Here is a 15,564-nt window from a genome sequence, read left to right on the forward strand (position 1 = left end):
CGGACTGGCCGGTTCGACCGATTGAACCACGAACCGGCGATGCCTCCGGTCCAATTCAATTAAAAATCCAAAGAATTAATTGAACCGGTCAAAACGGTAAAAATCAGGAGGTTCAACCGATTTTATTAAGTATTTATTTTTTAAAATAAATATTTTAGTTTTATTCAAAATGTTTAATACTAAAATGAATAAAAAATTATTAAACCTTTGAACCGGTTGAACTAGAAGGTTTTCCGGTTCACTTCCCAGTCCGGGTTTAAAAACATTGATTATTAGTCTCAATCGATAGCAACATGCTTTGCTTGGAGACAATGCAAAACGTTCGGACTTAAATACGTATATAGGACCTTCTTCTACAGTATTAATTTTGCATCTTCTTCTGTCTTAAACTCTGAATGGTTGCTTTTAAATCGCATATTCCTGTTCGTGTATTGATCTCTTCTTTTATGTCTGCACTTTCTTTGATTGTTCCAAGGATCACATGCAATAACCCGTGTGTGCAAATGCAACGACACATTAAGCTTGTTCGGCCTTACCTTTGATACAGAAAGAAAGGAGCTTGCAGGCCACCAGGAAAGCAAGAGGCCTGTAGGAATCAACCCCGTCTTTTGTCCAGATACATCCTTTAGATTCCCATTCTAATTTTCAGAAAAGAAAAGAAAGAATAAAGTAAACTAGTACTACTAGAAGAACCAATATTTTTATTTTTTTTACCAACAAAAAATAAAATAAAACCTCTTATTGCCTTCCATTGCTGATGGGTACCGGGCAAACTTTTAAATTTTTGGGAGAAGTTAAAGAGGGAGGGCCAATGATTACTGCAGCAGATGGGGTTGGGGGACAAATAGCAGACGCCATTTAGATTTAGGACAGTCTCGCAAGGACACTGCTAAGCGCTACCTAAGAAATCACGCGAATCTCAGTCGTCTAACAAATACTACTACTACAAGTGAGATTAACTACTACTGACAAAAAACGGGAAGTTTCTGATGGGTGTACGAAATTACTTTAATAATGCTAACCATCATTTTCCATCTAATTTCATGTACGACCTCCTGCATGTTATTCCGCGACCGCAGTAGGTAGGTACACATATTGTAGTACTAGTATTAAACACTGAAGGACGTACCTAACCCCCCATGCAAGTTTCTGATTAATAGGGTAGTTGGTTAAAGTTTAATGTATTAATTGGTGGAGATCTAAGTAATCAGCTAATGGACAGATAAATTTACCTTATCTTGAATTCAGAGACTTGGAATTTTAACCAGAAAGAAAGAAACTAGGAGAGTAATGACGCTGCAGCATATGCCGATGCACGGATGCATGTGCGCGCAATAATATCTTTCTGAGAGAGAAAGAAAGAAGGGAAGAGTGCAAATGCGATTGGTCTCTCTCAGGGATCACTAGGATGTGCTTAATTTTGCTCTAATGATCAGTCTCTGGTCAAACTCATTTTTCTTCCATATTCCCACTTAATGGTCATCCCGCGTGCCCCCACCACGGCCCGTTTTACCGCAGCTAGCAAGCATAGTACTATGTGGACATGGTGCCAGCTCCCTCGAAATACTATGGGGTAGTAGAATCAAACTAAGAGAACATATCACTATGAAAATATTACGGAGGTGAGATACTAATCAGTGTTGCAGATTTGTTTGGATAGAAAAATTTTTCATTTTTCGTAAATACAATTATTTTACTTCACACACATCAAGTCGTTACAATATATCTTACGACTAAGATTTTGCACTCTTTTCTCCTAAAAATCGAGGTATCAAAGGGACAAATGTAATCGTCAAGATAAGTAATTAATGGGATTCCCGGTTTTTGCCAACAAAGGCAAACCCAACGGTTGTGTGAAAAGCGGATTAAAAGACAACCCGTGTATTAACTCCAATGTAAATCACAAATTAACCTGAAAAGAAAACAAAAGGCACAAATTATTCATAAAGTGGGGCAGTTGAACCAGACAAGGCTCGTCAACCTTTTCCTCTTTTGTAAACAATTTGACAAGTAAATGCCACCCAGAAAGCATCTTGTTATGTACAACACCGAGAATGGTCCATCTCCTAGCCATCTGTAGTCGTAGATTTAGTTTATTATTCCTTTCTTTTTCTTTTTCTCTTCCCTCTGTTTTCTTCCTCAGACTTTGGAACTTTTCTTCCCAACAAAAACAGTTGGGAATATGGATAGCCACAGTAAAATGGTAAAACTACAATCGCGTCGTACAATACAACACAGAAAACTACGTGAGAAAACGCCAAACCTAAGATTCAAGGGCTTTGTAGATCACTACGAAACAAGGTAGGATAGCCCTGGGATTAAATACGTAAAGCTCCTCGAGATTCGAGTACACTCCGGCGTACCCGGCTACCGAGTCGTATGAGCCGGCAGCCAACGTGCCAGCATCGTCCTCCTCCACCGCCGCATCATCCGCCATGCGCTTCACCCTCCCTGCTATTACACGGCAAACCAACATCGCTCTCCGGCCACCGTCGGAGCCCAGGCCAAGGCAGTCGTGGGCCCTACCACTGCTTGCGGTCGTGCGGACTCCACTCGACTTGTTACCTTGGAAGCCGTGCCGGATGATAGTGCATACTCCACAGCCGGGGACTAAGCCGCACAGGCTGGAGGACCCGCGTGCGCCGAGCGAGCAAGTGAGGCTGGTGCAGTGGAATCTTAGCAGCTCGTTGCCATCGGCGGCGCACCGGGGGTTTTTCTTGCTGTTGCTGTTTGCACGTATCTTCACTGCATCTCTGCAGTCCTCGAACCGTTGGATCGTGCGTTGAGTGTTGTGGACCTTTAGGATCCGTTCGATGCTGCAGATTGGATTGTCCTTCTTGAGCCAGCTTGATTTGAAGATTATCTCCACGATATTGCGGCTTGAATCTTCGGGTCCCAGCTCACCCACTGTAGCGTGCATGCACATAAGTAAATAACCCTTTCCTTTTTTTTTTTGGGAAAATATCCCCACAAAAATAGACTAATTGCAAATTGATTTGCATTAAGGATTTGAATAAATCTTGTATGCACTAATAGGTTGCTGGATGCATCCCACATATACACCCAAAAAAAAAGGTTCAAGTTCAATTTGTTAGGAAAATAGCCCCACAAAGATAGACTAATTGCAAATTGATTTACATTAAGGATTTGAATAAATCTTGTATGCACTAATAGGCTGCCGGATGCATCCCACATGTACACCCGAAAAAAAAGGGTTAAAGTTCAATTTGATATCATATGCATCCATGCTCGTTTCTATAGTATATATAAAATTAATTCTTAAAATTTTAACTTTTCCTTTTATATATATAATACATAGTTGATATTGTGGCAACTGAAAGTTTAATGCCATGGCAATTTTGTTTTAATTACCAAAAATACTCTTCTAGGATTAAAATTAATTTAGAAAAAATCAGTGTGGCAAAGTGAAAGCCAATGTCACCTGCATATGTTTCAAAACTAGTTTTACAAGCAAGGAGAATAGTTATATGGAAGGGAAGAATTGTAAGATTGAAAAAGAGCTTCTCAAAAAATATGAGACTCTTATATAGAGGTAATTCCCATTTCCTAGAAATGGAATACATGCCCACTCATAATATCTTGAAGTAGAAGAGGTAGGAGAATTTGGTTCTCTTCAGTAAATTTTTTCTGCATTTTTAATAATAAACATCTCATCTAGATGTATGATGTAATGTATGACATGTGTCATCATTTATTGAAAAAAGATATAATCATTTTAAATTTGATTAATTATTATTATTATTAATAAATGAAAATATATATCATGCATCCAAATGTGTAGTACAAAAAATGAAAAATAGAGAAAAAATCCACTGATAAGGGGCAAAGTCCGAGGTCGTAGAGCACACAAGAATCAAATGGTACCCAAAAAAAAAATGAAAAGAAAATCCTAATCAGCCATTGACCTATATTAGAAGGTTAGATCATCCAAGCAACACGTAGAAAGCAGACAATAATAATTGTTGACCAATAACAATCAGCCACGGTCTGAACGTCGGGTACTTATCGATTTTATGAGGTGACAACTGTAAATTTGTACCCGATGGTCCACAGCACAATGAAGTTGGCGAAGTACTGGTGTCTGTGTAGCAGAAAAGGGAAGGCAAATGCTTATAATGAACCATAAATGTCGTACTATCAATTTTTAATATGGCCATAAGATAGCAATTAATGCCGTTTGCCTTGCACTAGCAGCACATTTTCCCCCCAAAAACTTTGGAGATTCAATTTTGTTTGAGGTCAACCTCAATTTAAGGAGTTCTCAACTTTGTACAGTGTGATGCTTCTAATTTTCCGGACAAGATAAATTGATCAAAGTCTTAGAAGCGAAATGAAGAGGGATCCTATAGGTATAATTGTACTAACAATCGATCTAATACCAACCCTAGGGTATTGTATTACTTCCTCCTACATAACATCTTTACCAACACAAAACAGTATTCTCTTTCTCCTAAAAAAGTTTTTGATTTTTGTTTTGCTGTAGAAAAAAAAGTTTTTGATGTTGCAGTTGACACAAATTTCAGCAAAATGAACAGTCAAAATAGTGGCACAAGAAAACCAAGTTGAGAAAAGCTTGGTCATCACTCGTCTCCATCTTTCGTTCAAAGAGGGCATCCTCATATTTATTGCTAAACTGAATTTCATCTGTGTCACCATGAATAGAAGAGGAAACTATGAAAATTAGTAGTTTTAGTACGAATGCTGTTGCAAAACCATAGACTAGAAGGGATAGGCTCACAAGACATGATTCCAGCCTTCTATAGGAGGGTCAACCTAGCTAAAATTATACACAGTTAAAAATATAGAAATGGTAAAAACGAAAGAAGAAGAGTACCAGCATGCCTGACCGCTTGATGATGCTCCAAGCTCTCAATTTTTGGGAAGACCTCTCCGCATTCAGAGCAAGCACATATGGTTGTCCTTGGCAAAGGATACCTGCATAACCCCCCCCAAAAAAAAAAAACCTTCAATTCTCAAGACAGAAAATAAAAAATAAAAGTAATTGTAGTTAAGCAGCTATGCCTTATGACCTGCTAGGATCAACTATGGTGTGGCACTCATAACATCCAGAGAGCTTTCTGAATTGCATGCCTCTACAGGACCCATTGTTGTACGTCACACTAGTACCGTTTGATCTGAGTGAGCTTGAGAAAGACCTGGAGGATGATCCATGAGAAGATTTCTTGCTAAGAAGTCGCGTTTCCTGTCCAACGCTACTGCTTTCAGGAGAATTATCAGCTCTGTGGACCACCCTGCTCGTGTTCCCATAAACAACATCCCTGAAAGAGCATATTGAGCTGCAAGACCCCAACTTTGGGATTGAGGGATCATGAACTTTTGACCCTTCGATCTGCTTGCAAGTCAACAAGTTCTTGAATTGGTCCCACGATGATGGTGGCTTCTGAGGTTGTTGCTTTTTCCTGCGTTTTGATGGATGTTTCTTGTTATTATGACTGGTCTTCTCTGATGGCGTCTTCCGTGGTTCTGGTAAGGAAGTGAGCAGTGCCATGAAAAGTAGAGCTACAAAACACAAGCGAAGTTGTGGTAATGAAGAGGGACCTCTCTCATTCATGGAATGGAGAGAAAGAAAGAATATAATGGGGAAATTGGTTTTTAAAACTTGGAGACTTGAGAGGGAGGACGTTTCTTTAATCGAAGTGGGGAGGGATCCAAGATGGGGCAGCAGGGAAGGCAAAGAGAAGTTGGCCGGGCCTCGTTTTCGGCTGGGGGAGTCAATAATGTTTCCCCCTTTTCTCTATTCCAATATGCTCCTTCACTTTTACTATTATCCCGTAATTACTTGATTTGTCTAATGTACTTTTAATCAAACTTCTTTACAGGGGTCCAATTACTCTTTGCTCTTTTTTTTTTCTTTTTTTTTTTTGGTGAAAACGGCGTAATATATAGACTCTTTGCTCTTTACTCGTCGTGTTTGTCATTCTATTTGCCCCTATACCTCAGAATTAACACGTAATCTCTTCATTTGTCTAAACTGCTGACAGTCAAACCTCCTATGCAAGACTGTAAAGACGTACAAAGAAGCTGATTAAAAGGATTTTGTGTCTACTTGATTAGACTTCCATAATCATAAACATCTTTAATTTTTCAAATGTGCTTTACCTTGCGGTTTGTCCTTCCTTAGTAATCCATTCGGGTTACATATTAAAGATTAAAAGCAAAAGCTTATAATCAAACCTACTTTATAATCTCTGCTCTCATTAGATTTGACATTTCAGGAGACCAAGTCAAGCCATTGCACATCAAGTGGTAAGGACTACTCGATTAAGCTGGACCCATCATCCAATTTATGAACCAATTTATGAATTTGGGTATGAAGAGCAAAGCGTGTGGAGGGGTTAGGCCGGCTAACTTCGCTTGTGCGTGCAGGTAGTCTGCTTTTATATGGTAAATTTTATAGCATTTTTTTCTTCTTTTGATCTTTTTCTCTTAATAATAGTAGCGAAGCAAGAAAAGAAAGAAAAAAAAAAAAAGTGGCGAAGCAAGCAAGCTAGCAGAACAGGATTTGCCTTGCATCGGAAAGGCATTATGTCATTTTCTTCCTGTCATTCTAAAAGAAAAACAGTGGAAGGCCTAGGGATACCAAATTGACGCCTTTGCTTTAAGGTTCTAAATGATGAACAAAGTGCTTGACAGCTCAAGTGAAGATTATAGGATTATCATTTTGATTTGTGTATTTAGCTTATTGTGATGCTTCTCGGATGCTGTTTGCTTGTTTTCCAGAAATCGGCAAGCTTAATTCAATATATACTGGATATTCCTTATTGTCGACGAGTTAACTGATGTTGAGCATACATTTGTTACTCGATTTGGTTTCCTCCATGTATAATTGAAAAAACATTATGTATTTCTTTTCGTTTAAGCCGGTTCAATTTTGATCACTACTATAGGTCATGATATGACTTCAAAATCATAAATCAGTTGCAAAAATTCTTACAAATCGTCCACTAATATGATTTAGATGTTAACTGGATTCAAACACATGAACTTTTGTCAGAAACGTATGACTAAACGCTAACTAGCCCGTATGAAGATTTTGCTTATTATCCTCCAAAAAAGCACCAAGCCCCCGTCCACCGGGTAACGAACAAATGTGTAGTGTCTTAGTTCACCTGCTGTACTGCTACTCCTGTCAACAGACATAAAGTGTTTATTGTTAGATTCATGAGTAAAGAATTATATCTCACATTGGTTCGATAGATAGAAAAAGAGCGGTTAATACGTAAGTAAAGCCCGAAACTCAATGGCTTAAGTTTTTTGGTCAAAGTTGGGTTCCTGACTTACATATTGGATTCTTTGATGTACTCTCGAGAGATGTTTCTCCCTATCAAATTGGTATCAAAGTTTTAAATTGCGAGACAGGACTACTCATGGGACAAGTCGATCCTTTTCGAAGTTGGACTAGTGAAAATTCTCTTATTGGTGGTGGATCGAAGTGTTAAGAAGTTTGGTTGGTGTTGGACCAGGTAAGTCATGGGTTTAGCAGGGAGTCCAGTTGGTGTTAGATCAAGGAGCTAAAAGTTGGCAGAGGTCTAGAATGCAGTTTGGATGTTGAAAAAAAGCGAGTTCATGTTTAGGAAAATATGTGACCTTAGGCGATAATATGGGTTAACATTGAGTATTATAGTTGGTTTGAAGAAGAACTTATAAATTTGGGTTTAATGTGAGGGGTTACTGAGATTTGTTAGATTCATGAGTAAAAAACTATATCCCACATTGGTCCGAGAAATATGTCCTACATTGGTACGAGAAATAGAAAAAGACCATCCAAGATTTAATGGTTTAAATTTTTGGGTTAAAGTTGAGTTGTTGACTTATATTCTGAACTATTTAGTGGATTGTTTTGAAATGTTTCTTCCTATCATTCATGATATGTTTGATAGGAAAACTATCGGACTTTATTGAACCGTAGTTGATGGTTCTTATCGATATTTACGCACCTATCTGTGTGCCTATAATCATATACTAGTATTCGTGCGTTTATTCTTCTTCTTTCGTTGAAAACGAAGTGCATATTTTCCTACCATGCTGGGCATAGCTAAACTCTTGAAGCAACTTGAGCCTCATATATATGGGTAGTGCGCATCAAGATTCCAAAACACAAGCATAAGAAAAAGCGCAAGAGCCAAAAGAGAGAGGCGTCGTGCATGCTACAACACAACGGGAGCAAAAACAACGATTGACCAACTGGCGTATTTGCATATTCAATGTCTTCTTCCTAATCCATATATATTGGTACATCTAATCCAACCAATCCGTCCCATTTGCCCAAAAACTGGGCTAGAATTCTCCCATGACGAATCTCCATCAGTGACGTACCATCATTCAGCCACCATGTGAAATACAACGAACGTGCTAAGCTTAGTCTCTAACTCCACTCCTACGCATCCTAAAATCCACTCACTCTTTATCTCCAAATATCAAAGCATTTCCAAGTTATTGTGCAAATATTGAGGACTAAAGCGTCAGCAACCCAAAAAACAAAAATTTCAGGAGCATGTTGGCATATTATTATTGTTATTGGTGTGCCTTTTTTGTCGTCAATTATACAGCAGTCAACGACAAGGCATGCCCTTTTTTTTTTTTTTTTTTTTTTTTGTATTTACATATATAAACTAGAGCGTGGCATCTTCTTGGTTGAGTGCAAGCATCATCGTCTCAATAATAATAAGAAGAGTAGATAATCCGAGCAGTTAGAAGTCAGATATTGTGATGCTGATTCTAGCCAACAACTATACATAGATAGACGCATATGTTTATTCATGTTTGTTTTCTCATATATGCATGCGAACCTGTGTGACTTTGTATCTAATTAACTTGAATCTGATTCATCACAACGTAACTTGAACGACTTGTAAACGATTCCCATCAGCAGTAGAAGTATTAAGAAGATGGTCCTCTTTAATTTGATGGTGAATTGAGAACTAACTTGCTCTTCCACAAGCGTATTGTACACTTAAGCATTGGCTTTGGCTTTATTATAAATTATATAAGCAAGAAAAATAGTATATGCTTCCTTCGATAGTCTTCAATCGTTTTGTCAAGCTTCCCTGATATTAAAATTGCGATGACAATAACAGAAATGCCATTGAGGCTTTTTTAAGGAGAGGTCCAAAGTTGAACTAGTCAATTGATAGGATCATTGTTTCTTCTTTTTTTTTTTTAATAATATATTTGCTTTTGCAATATAATTGATGGGTCTAGTTAAACAAACAGAGTGTAGTTTTTTTTTAAAAAAAAATAAAAGTTGATCAGAAAATGTATAAACTGCTGCATGCAGAAGGCAATAAACGTAAATGTATGCATTTACATAATAAGTTGAGCGCAATAAAAAGATCCATAATAACTAAATTGGGCGTGCTAACAAAACCACTTATTCGTAAAACCAATAATTAAGTTTCCTGTTAATTTCTCTTCTCAAGTGACATACTAGCTTGGACAGAAGAACTGATGGATCAATTAGGCATTTGAATATTACCTCTTGGGTGTGTTGCAATTAGCTAATCAAATGTCATTATTCCACAACCTAATTTTATAAGGTTAATTTCAAAATATATTGAATACCAATTGCTATGCTGGCTCACAACAGAATAGACTTTCCAACAAAACAGACATGCCGATAAAGCATTAAGTTTAGTAGAAAATGCATCCCAAGAATAAAAGACAGAATAAAAATTAAAAAAAAAAAAAAACCAACTCGAGAACTACAAAGTTACTGGACCTAGTGGGCCATCCATTGACTACCCATTGAGCAGCCCAAACAGTTGGGCCATTTAATAGACCGAGAATCGAACAATAGCAGCCCAGAAGCGCACAGATTGGAGCCGATTGTTTTACTACTTTCCAGTTTCCGGTAAACCCTTTTCTAGGGTTTTAGTCCTTCAATCTTTGATGTCCCAAAAATTCCAAATCCTTAATCAGAGCCTATTAGCTCTTTTAATCTTTTCAATAATCGTTTGAAATCTTCCAATATTGAAATTTATTTATTTTTTTAAAAAATCAAAATCAAAATCCAAAGATGTCGATAAATAAAATCCAGGAAAATACCAGTAAAAACAATGCTAGATTGACCTGGGAAGGCTGCAGCATCTTGCTTGACATCAACGATGGTGAACGAATGGTTTTTGAACGTTTGACTGCAGGCGCGTAAGTTTTCTTAGCCGCGCAATTAATGCATTGCATGAATTTTTTTTTAAAAAAATTCGATTTAAATTTTGGAATGTTGATCGATGAGTATTAAGTTAATTGGTTTTTAATTTCCTTCCCCTGCAGTACATTGAAGGTTGGAAATAAGAAGTGCTCTCTTCAGCCTTTTATTAATTGTCCATTTGGGTCTCTGTTTCAAGTAGAGAACGGAACAGATGGGCCTTTTTTGTCTCGCATTTTTTCGACATCAGAAGGTTTACTTATTTAATTTAATTTGTGTTTTTCCAATTATCTTAACATCCAATCTATAAATTCAGCTCCTCTTCTGACTCTATCGGTCCATGGCAGTTTCGGGGGATTCTTTATTTTGTTCTTTTGGTTACTTAAAAATGAAAAAAAATGAATTTTGTATGGAAATATTGAAATATGAACCCTGATCAGATTATATTAAATGGTCCAAATTATTATCATCCTCTGCTGTAAGCCTGGTTCAAATTTGATCAGACTTTACTTGCTGATTATTTGAAATTCCACACTTCTTGAAAAGAGTAGGCTACATTTTGCACTTGCAGTGATGGCATAAAGTGGTACAAGATGCTTGACAATTGCCATATCTTCAAATTAAGAATGAGGGCAGTTTTCATGCCAAATTTCCTAGTGTCAGCTCATAGACCCCCAGAAAACAGTCTTTTGTACCCAAGAAAGTTTCTTTGGGAGTATGCATTTGACAGATCACTGTAAATGTGGGTGATTAGAAGGCTAGCACAATCATAAAATGAATTCTGGTTTTTCCTTTTATATTCACAATGTGTGTAGCGTACAGGGAAAGTGTGAGGGGGGGGGTGAAATTTGGTCATTTTCTTCTAAATCTAGCAATTCGGAGTTCACATGAGAGGTGCTTTTGGTTTTATCTTGAATTTTGGGTTCCTTCCCCTACCCCAAAAAAAAACACTTCTTTTAGCAAACTTTCTCCAGAACCGTGTTGAGCATTTTGCTGAATTTTCACTTTCAGGTAGTAATGATCTTCAAGAGGAAAAGGAGTCTCCTACAGTTTATGGTTCCAAAGACAACAGAGAATTGATGGATAATAATACAGCCCAGTCTCTTACAGGCGAAGATATAGATGAGCTGCGAAGGTTAGAACTTTTAAGTATTTTTTACAATCATTGATCTTTTGACCAAATAGTATCACTTGATTTTAAGGGTTACAGAAACTACCATAATTTTGTATAATCATGTGCGAGAAATTGGTCAACCTAAATTTTGTCGATATGCTTTCTTTTGTAACTGGTGCCACCTTGTGAGGCTGTGAATCTCTTATAGTTGTTTGGCCAATTGTTCACCTCCATTGAAATGCAAGAGAATAAAGTTAATCACTTTGATGCAGAAAGGGAGCCAGTGGAGTTGAAATTATTGAAGCACTCATCACTAATAGTGCAACATTTGAAAAGAAGACATCATTTTCACAGGTAAGCTGGGAATATATGTAATAAAGAATGAAACATCTGTGAACATATGCTGAACTTCATTCTAATATGCAGGAAAAGTACCGTCTTAAGAAGCAGAAGAAATACTCACCCAGAGTACTTTTAAGGCGTCCTACTGCAAGAAGGTTAATTCATACCTTTTACTTGCACTGCTTTAGAGGCTTAAGCTTTTAATTTTTTTTTTCCTGAGATCATAAGTTCCATTGAACATAATATGCTGCACAATATTAGTCAAATGTTCTATGTTCGCTGCTACTAAAGCTTGTTTTGCAGATAATATTAACTACCCCTTTTCCCTGCTATATTAGCTTGGTTGTTGTTTTCTTGATGAGTTTAGCTTCTCATATTTATGCTCATTTTGTTTGAATGGTGAAATCTCTGAGCACCAGAGTTTTTGCTAGTGAATTTGGGTATTGATGTTTCTATTTCCTGTTGCCTTAAAGCCAATATTTTCCAAAGGCTGAACCAAAATTCAGCAAAACTTTCTTAGTAGATTCAATCGAAGGGATCACAAGTGCATTGATGTTTCTATTTTGTTCTAATAAGCCCGTAATGAGCTCAGAAACTCTTTTAGCCAAGGTTTACCGATGTTTGTAATGCGATAATTTGTTGGTTATCTTCAATTTAAGATTGTTTGATGTATGGTCATCTTGTCTGCTTTTTAACTGTCTTCGCTCCCTTAATACCCTAATTATGCTGCCTTCAAGGGAAAACCACTTTACTTGAACTAGTGATATCATTCCTGTAATTTTGCTTGTTTGAAATGGGAGCTGAGGGTGCGGTCTCCTTGAGACATGTTATTTTATGATTTCTTCCTCCAATTTTACCTTTTTAAAAGCTCAAAGCATTTTTTTTCCCAAAAATAGTCATCTCTATTTGCTAACATTTTGTAACTGGGCTTTTATTTTTGCAGCATATGTGAGGCATACTTCAAAAAACGTCCAGAACAAATAGGGTAAGGATGTCATGATGTCCAGCTTTGACTCTTTTTTTAATATATTTTTTATATTTTGTGTCTCAAACTTAATTGTATGATGGTTAGGTTCTTGCGAATGGACGCATTAGCTCTTCTGCTGTCCATGGCTAGTGTAACTTCACATTCAGACGTGCTTGTAGTGGATATGGTTGGTGGACTTCTTACTGGTGCTGTGGCGGAGAGGTTGGGAGGTCTGCTTTTGTTTCTTACTTAAAGATATATGCTTCTGATTGAATTTTTGTTGTACCTGCATATGATACATTAATGGCAACCAATGAAACTAAATCAAATTCATGATTACTATTATGAGCACAGGATACTACGTGTGAACTTCATAAGGTGGCATAAACCGGTAAACTGATGAAAGTAGCTCATGGTATTGGGTAAAAACTTAAGTTGAACTAAGTAGAGGTTTTTGTCCTCCCATCTCTTAGAATTCAGATATAAATTCTTGTAAATTGCATGTACAGCTTGATTGATGGTAAAATTTGGCATTGTAATTTTCTACCTTGGTATTGATTTTACTAACTTGGGTTGGAAAGAATAAATTGATGAAGCAATCAAGTGAACAGCTAAGTGTCTTTTTTTGTCCTTTGTTTCTTTCACATTCTTATTAGTCGAGTATGTGACTTTCTTAGTTAGCTTTGTTATTCTTGATCATGCACCTGTTTCCTAGGTTGATAGAAACTGTAATGTTGCTGTTATTTTCTACATCTCTGGCATGGTTTCATTGGTTTTATTTTTTGGCTCAGTTGGATTATCTTCTGGATTTAATGCCCCATTAAATATATCCCATCGTAATTTGTATGTAAACCAGACTATCAAATTGAGTTTTCTGTTAAAGTATACTTTAGATGTTCTTAAAGTATTGAGAACCAGTGGTGATCAGTTTAGTAGTCATCAGATGCATACTTTTTTCAGGTAATGGTTATGTGTGCAATACGTATCGTGGAATTACACCGTATCCCATTGATATTGTCCGGATGTTCAACTTTGGTACAGAGATTTGTGAAAGGTAACTTCTCTCTGTGCTTGGATTTCAAACTATTTAGTGGTGTGGGTTTTGGGAGCCAAGTTAGCTTGTATTTTAGTGTCCTTCTAGGTTGTTTCAAGTTATCGCCTTGTTCGTAGCAGTGATATTTTGTTACTGCTTTTTCCTTGCTCTAGGATTGTAAATTCCCCCTTGACAGAGTTATGTGCAACTTCAAATGTAACTTCAGTATCAAGCAGCCAACTGGAAGAAGCCTGTGGCACCAGAAGCCAGTCAAATGTAGGATACATTTGCTTGTTATCCTTGCTGCTTTTCAATTCATGGCGTCTTAACTTACAGGTGGCCATTTTTTTCAGGAAGAAGGTCCTTCTTCCTCTGTGCCCTCTCTGGACACGGGTGAAATTATGATATCCTCTGAAGATGGCGACACAGACATTAGTCCTACTTCTCTAGCTGTCAAACCATGTAAAGCCACAAAGGTCGGTCAGAAGGCACCACTGGATGCTATTAAGTCATGGAGGGAAAATGGATTCTCCAGGTTGACTTTTCCATGCACATGAGTTGTTCACTGTCTCACGCAATGTTTTGGCTGTATGGTCTGAATTTTATTTCTTTTTCAGTTTAATAATCGCTGCTCCACAAATTGATGCTTGGAGCATGGTCAAAGAACTTCTCCCTCTGCTGTCATTTTCAGCTCCTTTTGCAGTTTATCATCAGTATCAGCAGGTTTTTTTATGTTCTAAAGTTCTCAATTTGGACATTTTATATTTTGTTTTGAGATGGGCTTAAATACAGAAAAAGCTATTGAGAATCTTTTTCTATTTCATTGCAGCCTCTTGCTCTCTGCATGCACAATTTGCAGGTCGGGAAAATGGCTATTGGTTTGCAAATATCTGAACCCTGGTTACGTGAATATCAGGTCTGTTCTACTTCCTGGGTTATCCTTACTGATCATTGGTTCCTTCAAAATTGGCATGGTCAATCGAGTTTCATTTGTTGAGTAGAAATTAGTTTTTTAATGAACTATCCTTTTGGACATATTGGCTGCTTCAATCATTTTTTGGTCTTTCCAAAGCGTATGTTTTCCTTTTCCTTGTTAGTGTATTTATCACTTTTTTGCGGCTCGTCTGGATGTTTAATGATAGTTTACAACACAGGTCCTTCCATCCAGAACCCACCCACACATGCAAATGAGTACATCTGGCGGGTATATACTGAGCGGGACCAGGATATATGGTTCCAAATAGCAACTTGTAGTAATTAGATTTGTGCCCTTCCTTCTGTTGCATCTTAACCATTCCTTTAACAGAGCATGCAGTTCTTTTTCTTAGATCTCACCCTGCTGTTTCTCAGAAAACATTTATTTAGTTGATGTCTGCTTTCTTCTGTAGACATTTTTCAACGGATGAGCTAATTATCATCCTGCTTGAGGATTGTATCAAATCTAAAGGGGATTTCTCATGCTGCTGTACATTTTTTTTTTTTGGTGTTTTTTTTGGGGGGGCGGGGGGGGTGGTTGTTGTTGAACTCCCTATGGCGTCTCGTAGTCGCACCAGTAAAGATAATGCAGCAAAGGATTGACAGAGAAGAAAAAGTTTGTGGCCCAGATCTGGTAATATGAACAAATCTTTGTTGGGCTATTTACTTCCTTATAATCACCCATAGACGGAGCCCAAGGGCCATCAACCCAAACACTACCTTCGGCCTCATTCTATCGCAACTCAAGTTAAGGCCAAGAGTCTACTGGCAATCTCTATTATCATTCGAGCAAAGCTCAAACCACTTTAAGTCGGCCACAAGTTGGAATGGAGCCTAAATCGATCCACTCATTATTTTGTGCATGGTTGAGACTAGGGATGTAATCGAGCCGAGTCAAGCTCGAGTAGTGCTATACTCGAGCTCGACTCGACTCATATATCCCTAGG

General features: G+C 37.6%; 2 protein-coding genes across 2 annotated transcripts; one reads left to right on the top strand and one right to left on the bottom strand.

The window, feature by feature from the left end:
* Positions 1 to 1,957: 1,957 nt before the first annotated feature.
* LOC113749150 lies at positions 1,958 to 5,753 on the bottom strand. The gene is made up of 3 exons (XM_027292819.1): positions 5,052 to 5,753; positions 4,856 to 4,956; positions 1,958 to 2,907 (listed from the first exon to the last, which is right to left on the bottom strand). The coding sequence occupies exons 1-3, from the start codon at positions 5,591 to 5,593 to the stop codon at positions 2,264 to 2,266; spliced, it is 1,287 nt and encodes a 428-aa protein (XP_027148620.1). The 5' UTR covers positions 5,594 to 5,753; the 3' UTR covers positions 1,958 to 2,263.
* A 4,190-nt stretch (positions 5,754 to 9,943) lies between these two features.
* Positions 9,944 to 15,100, top strand: LOC113749671 (tRNA (adenine(58)-N(1))-methyltransferase non-catalytic subunit trm6-like). The gene is made up of 13 exons (XM_027293494.1): positions 9,944 to 10,185; positions 10,312 to 10,439; positions 11,198 to 11,321; positions 11,573 to 11,654; positions 11,727 to 11,797; positions 12,586 to 12,627; positions 12,715 to 12,839; positions 13,570 to 13,663; positions 13,816 to 13,918; positions 13,996 to 14,177; positions 14,260 to 14,365; positions 14,472 to 14,558; positions 14,797 to 15,100. The coding sequence occupies exons 1-13, from the start codon at positions 10,058 to 10,060 to the stop codon at positions 14,884 to 14,886; spliced, it is 1,362 nt and encodes a 453-aa protein (XP_027149295.1). The 5' UTR covers positions 9,944 to 10,057; the 3' UTR covers positions 14,887 to 15,100.
* Positions 15,101 to 15,564: the final 464 nt, after the last annotated feature.

The sequence above is a fragment of the Coffea eugenioides genome, chromosome 10 (assembly GCF_003713205.1).
Source record: "Coffea eugenioides isolate CCC68of chromosome 10, Ceug_1.0, whole genome shotgun sequence".
Lineage (NCBI taxonomy): Eukaryota > Viridiplantae > Streptophyta > Magnoliopsida > Gentianales > Rubiaceae > Coffea > Coffea eugenioides.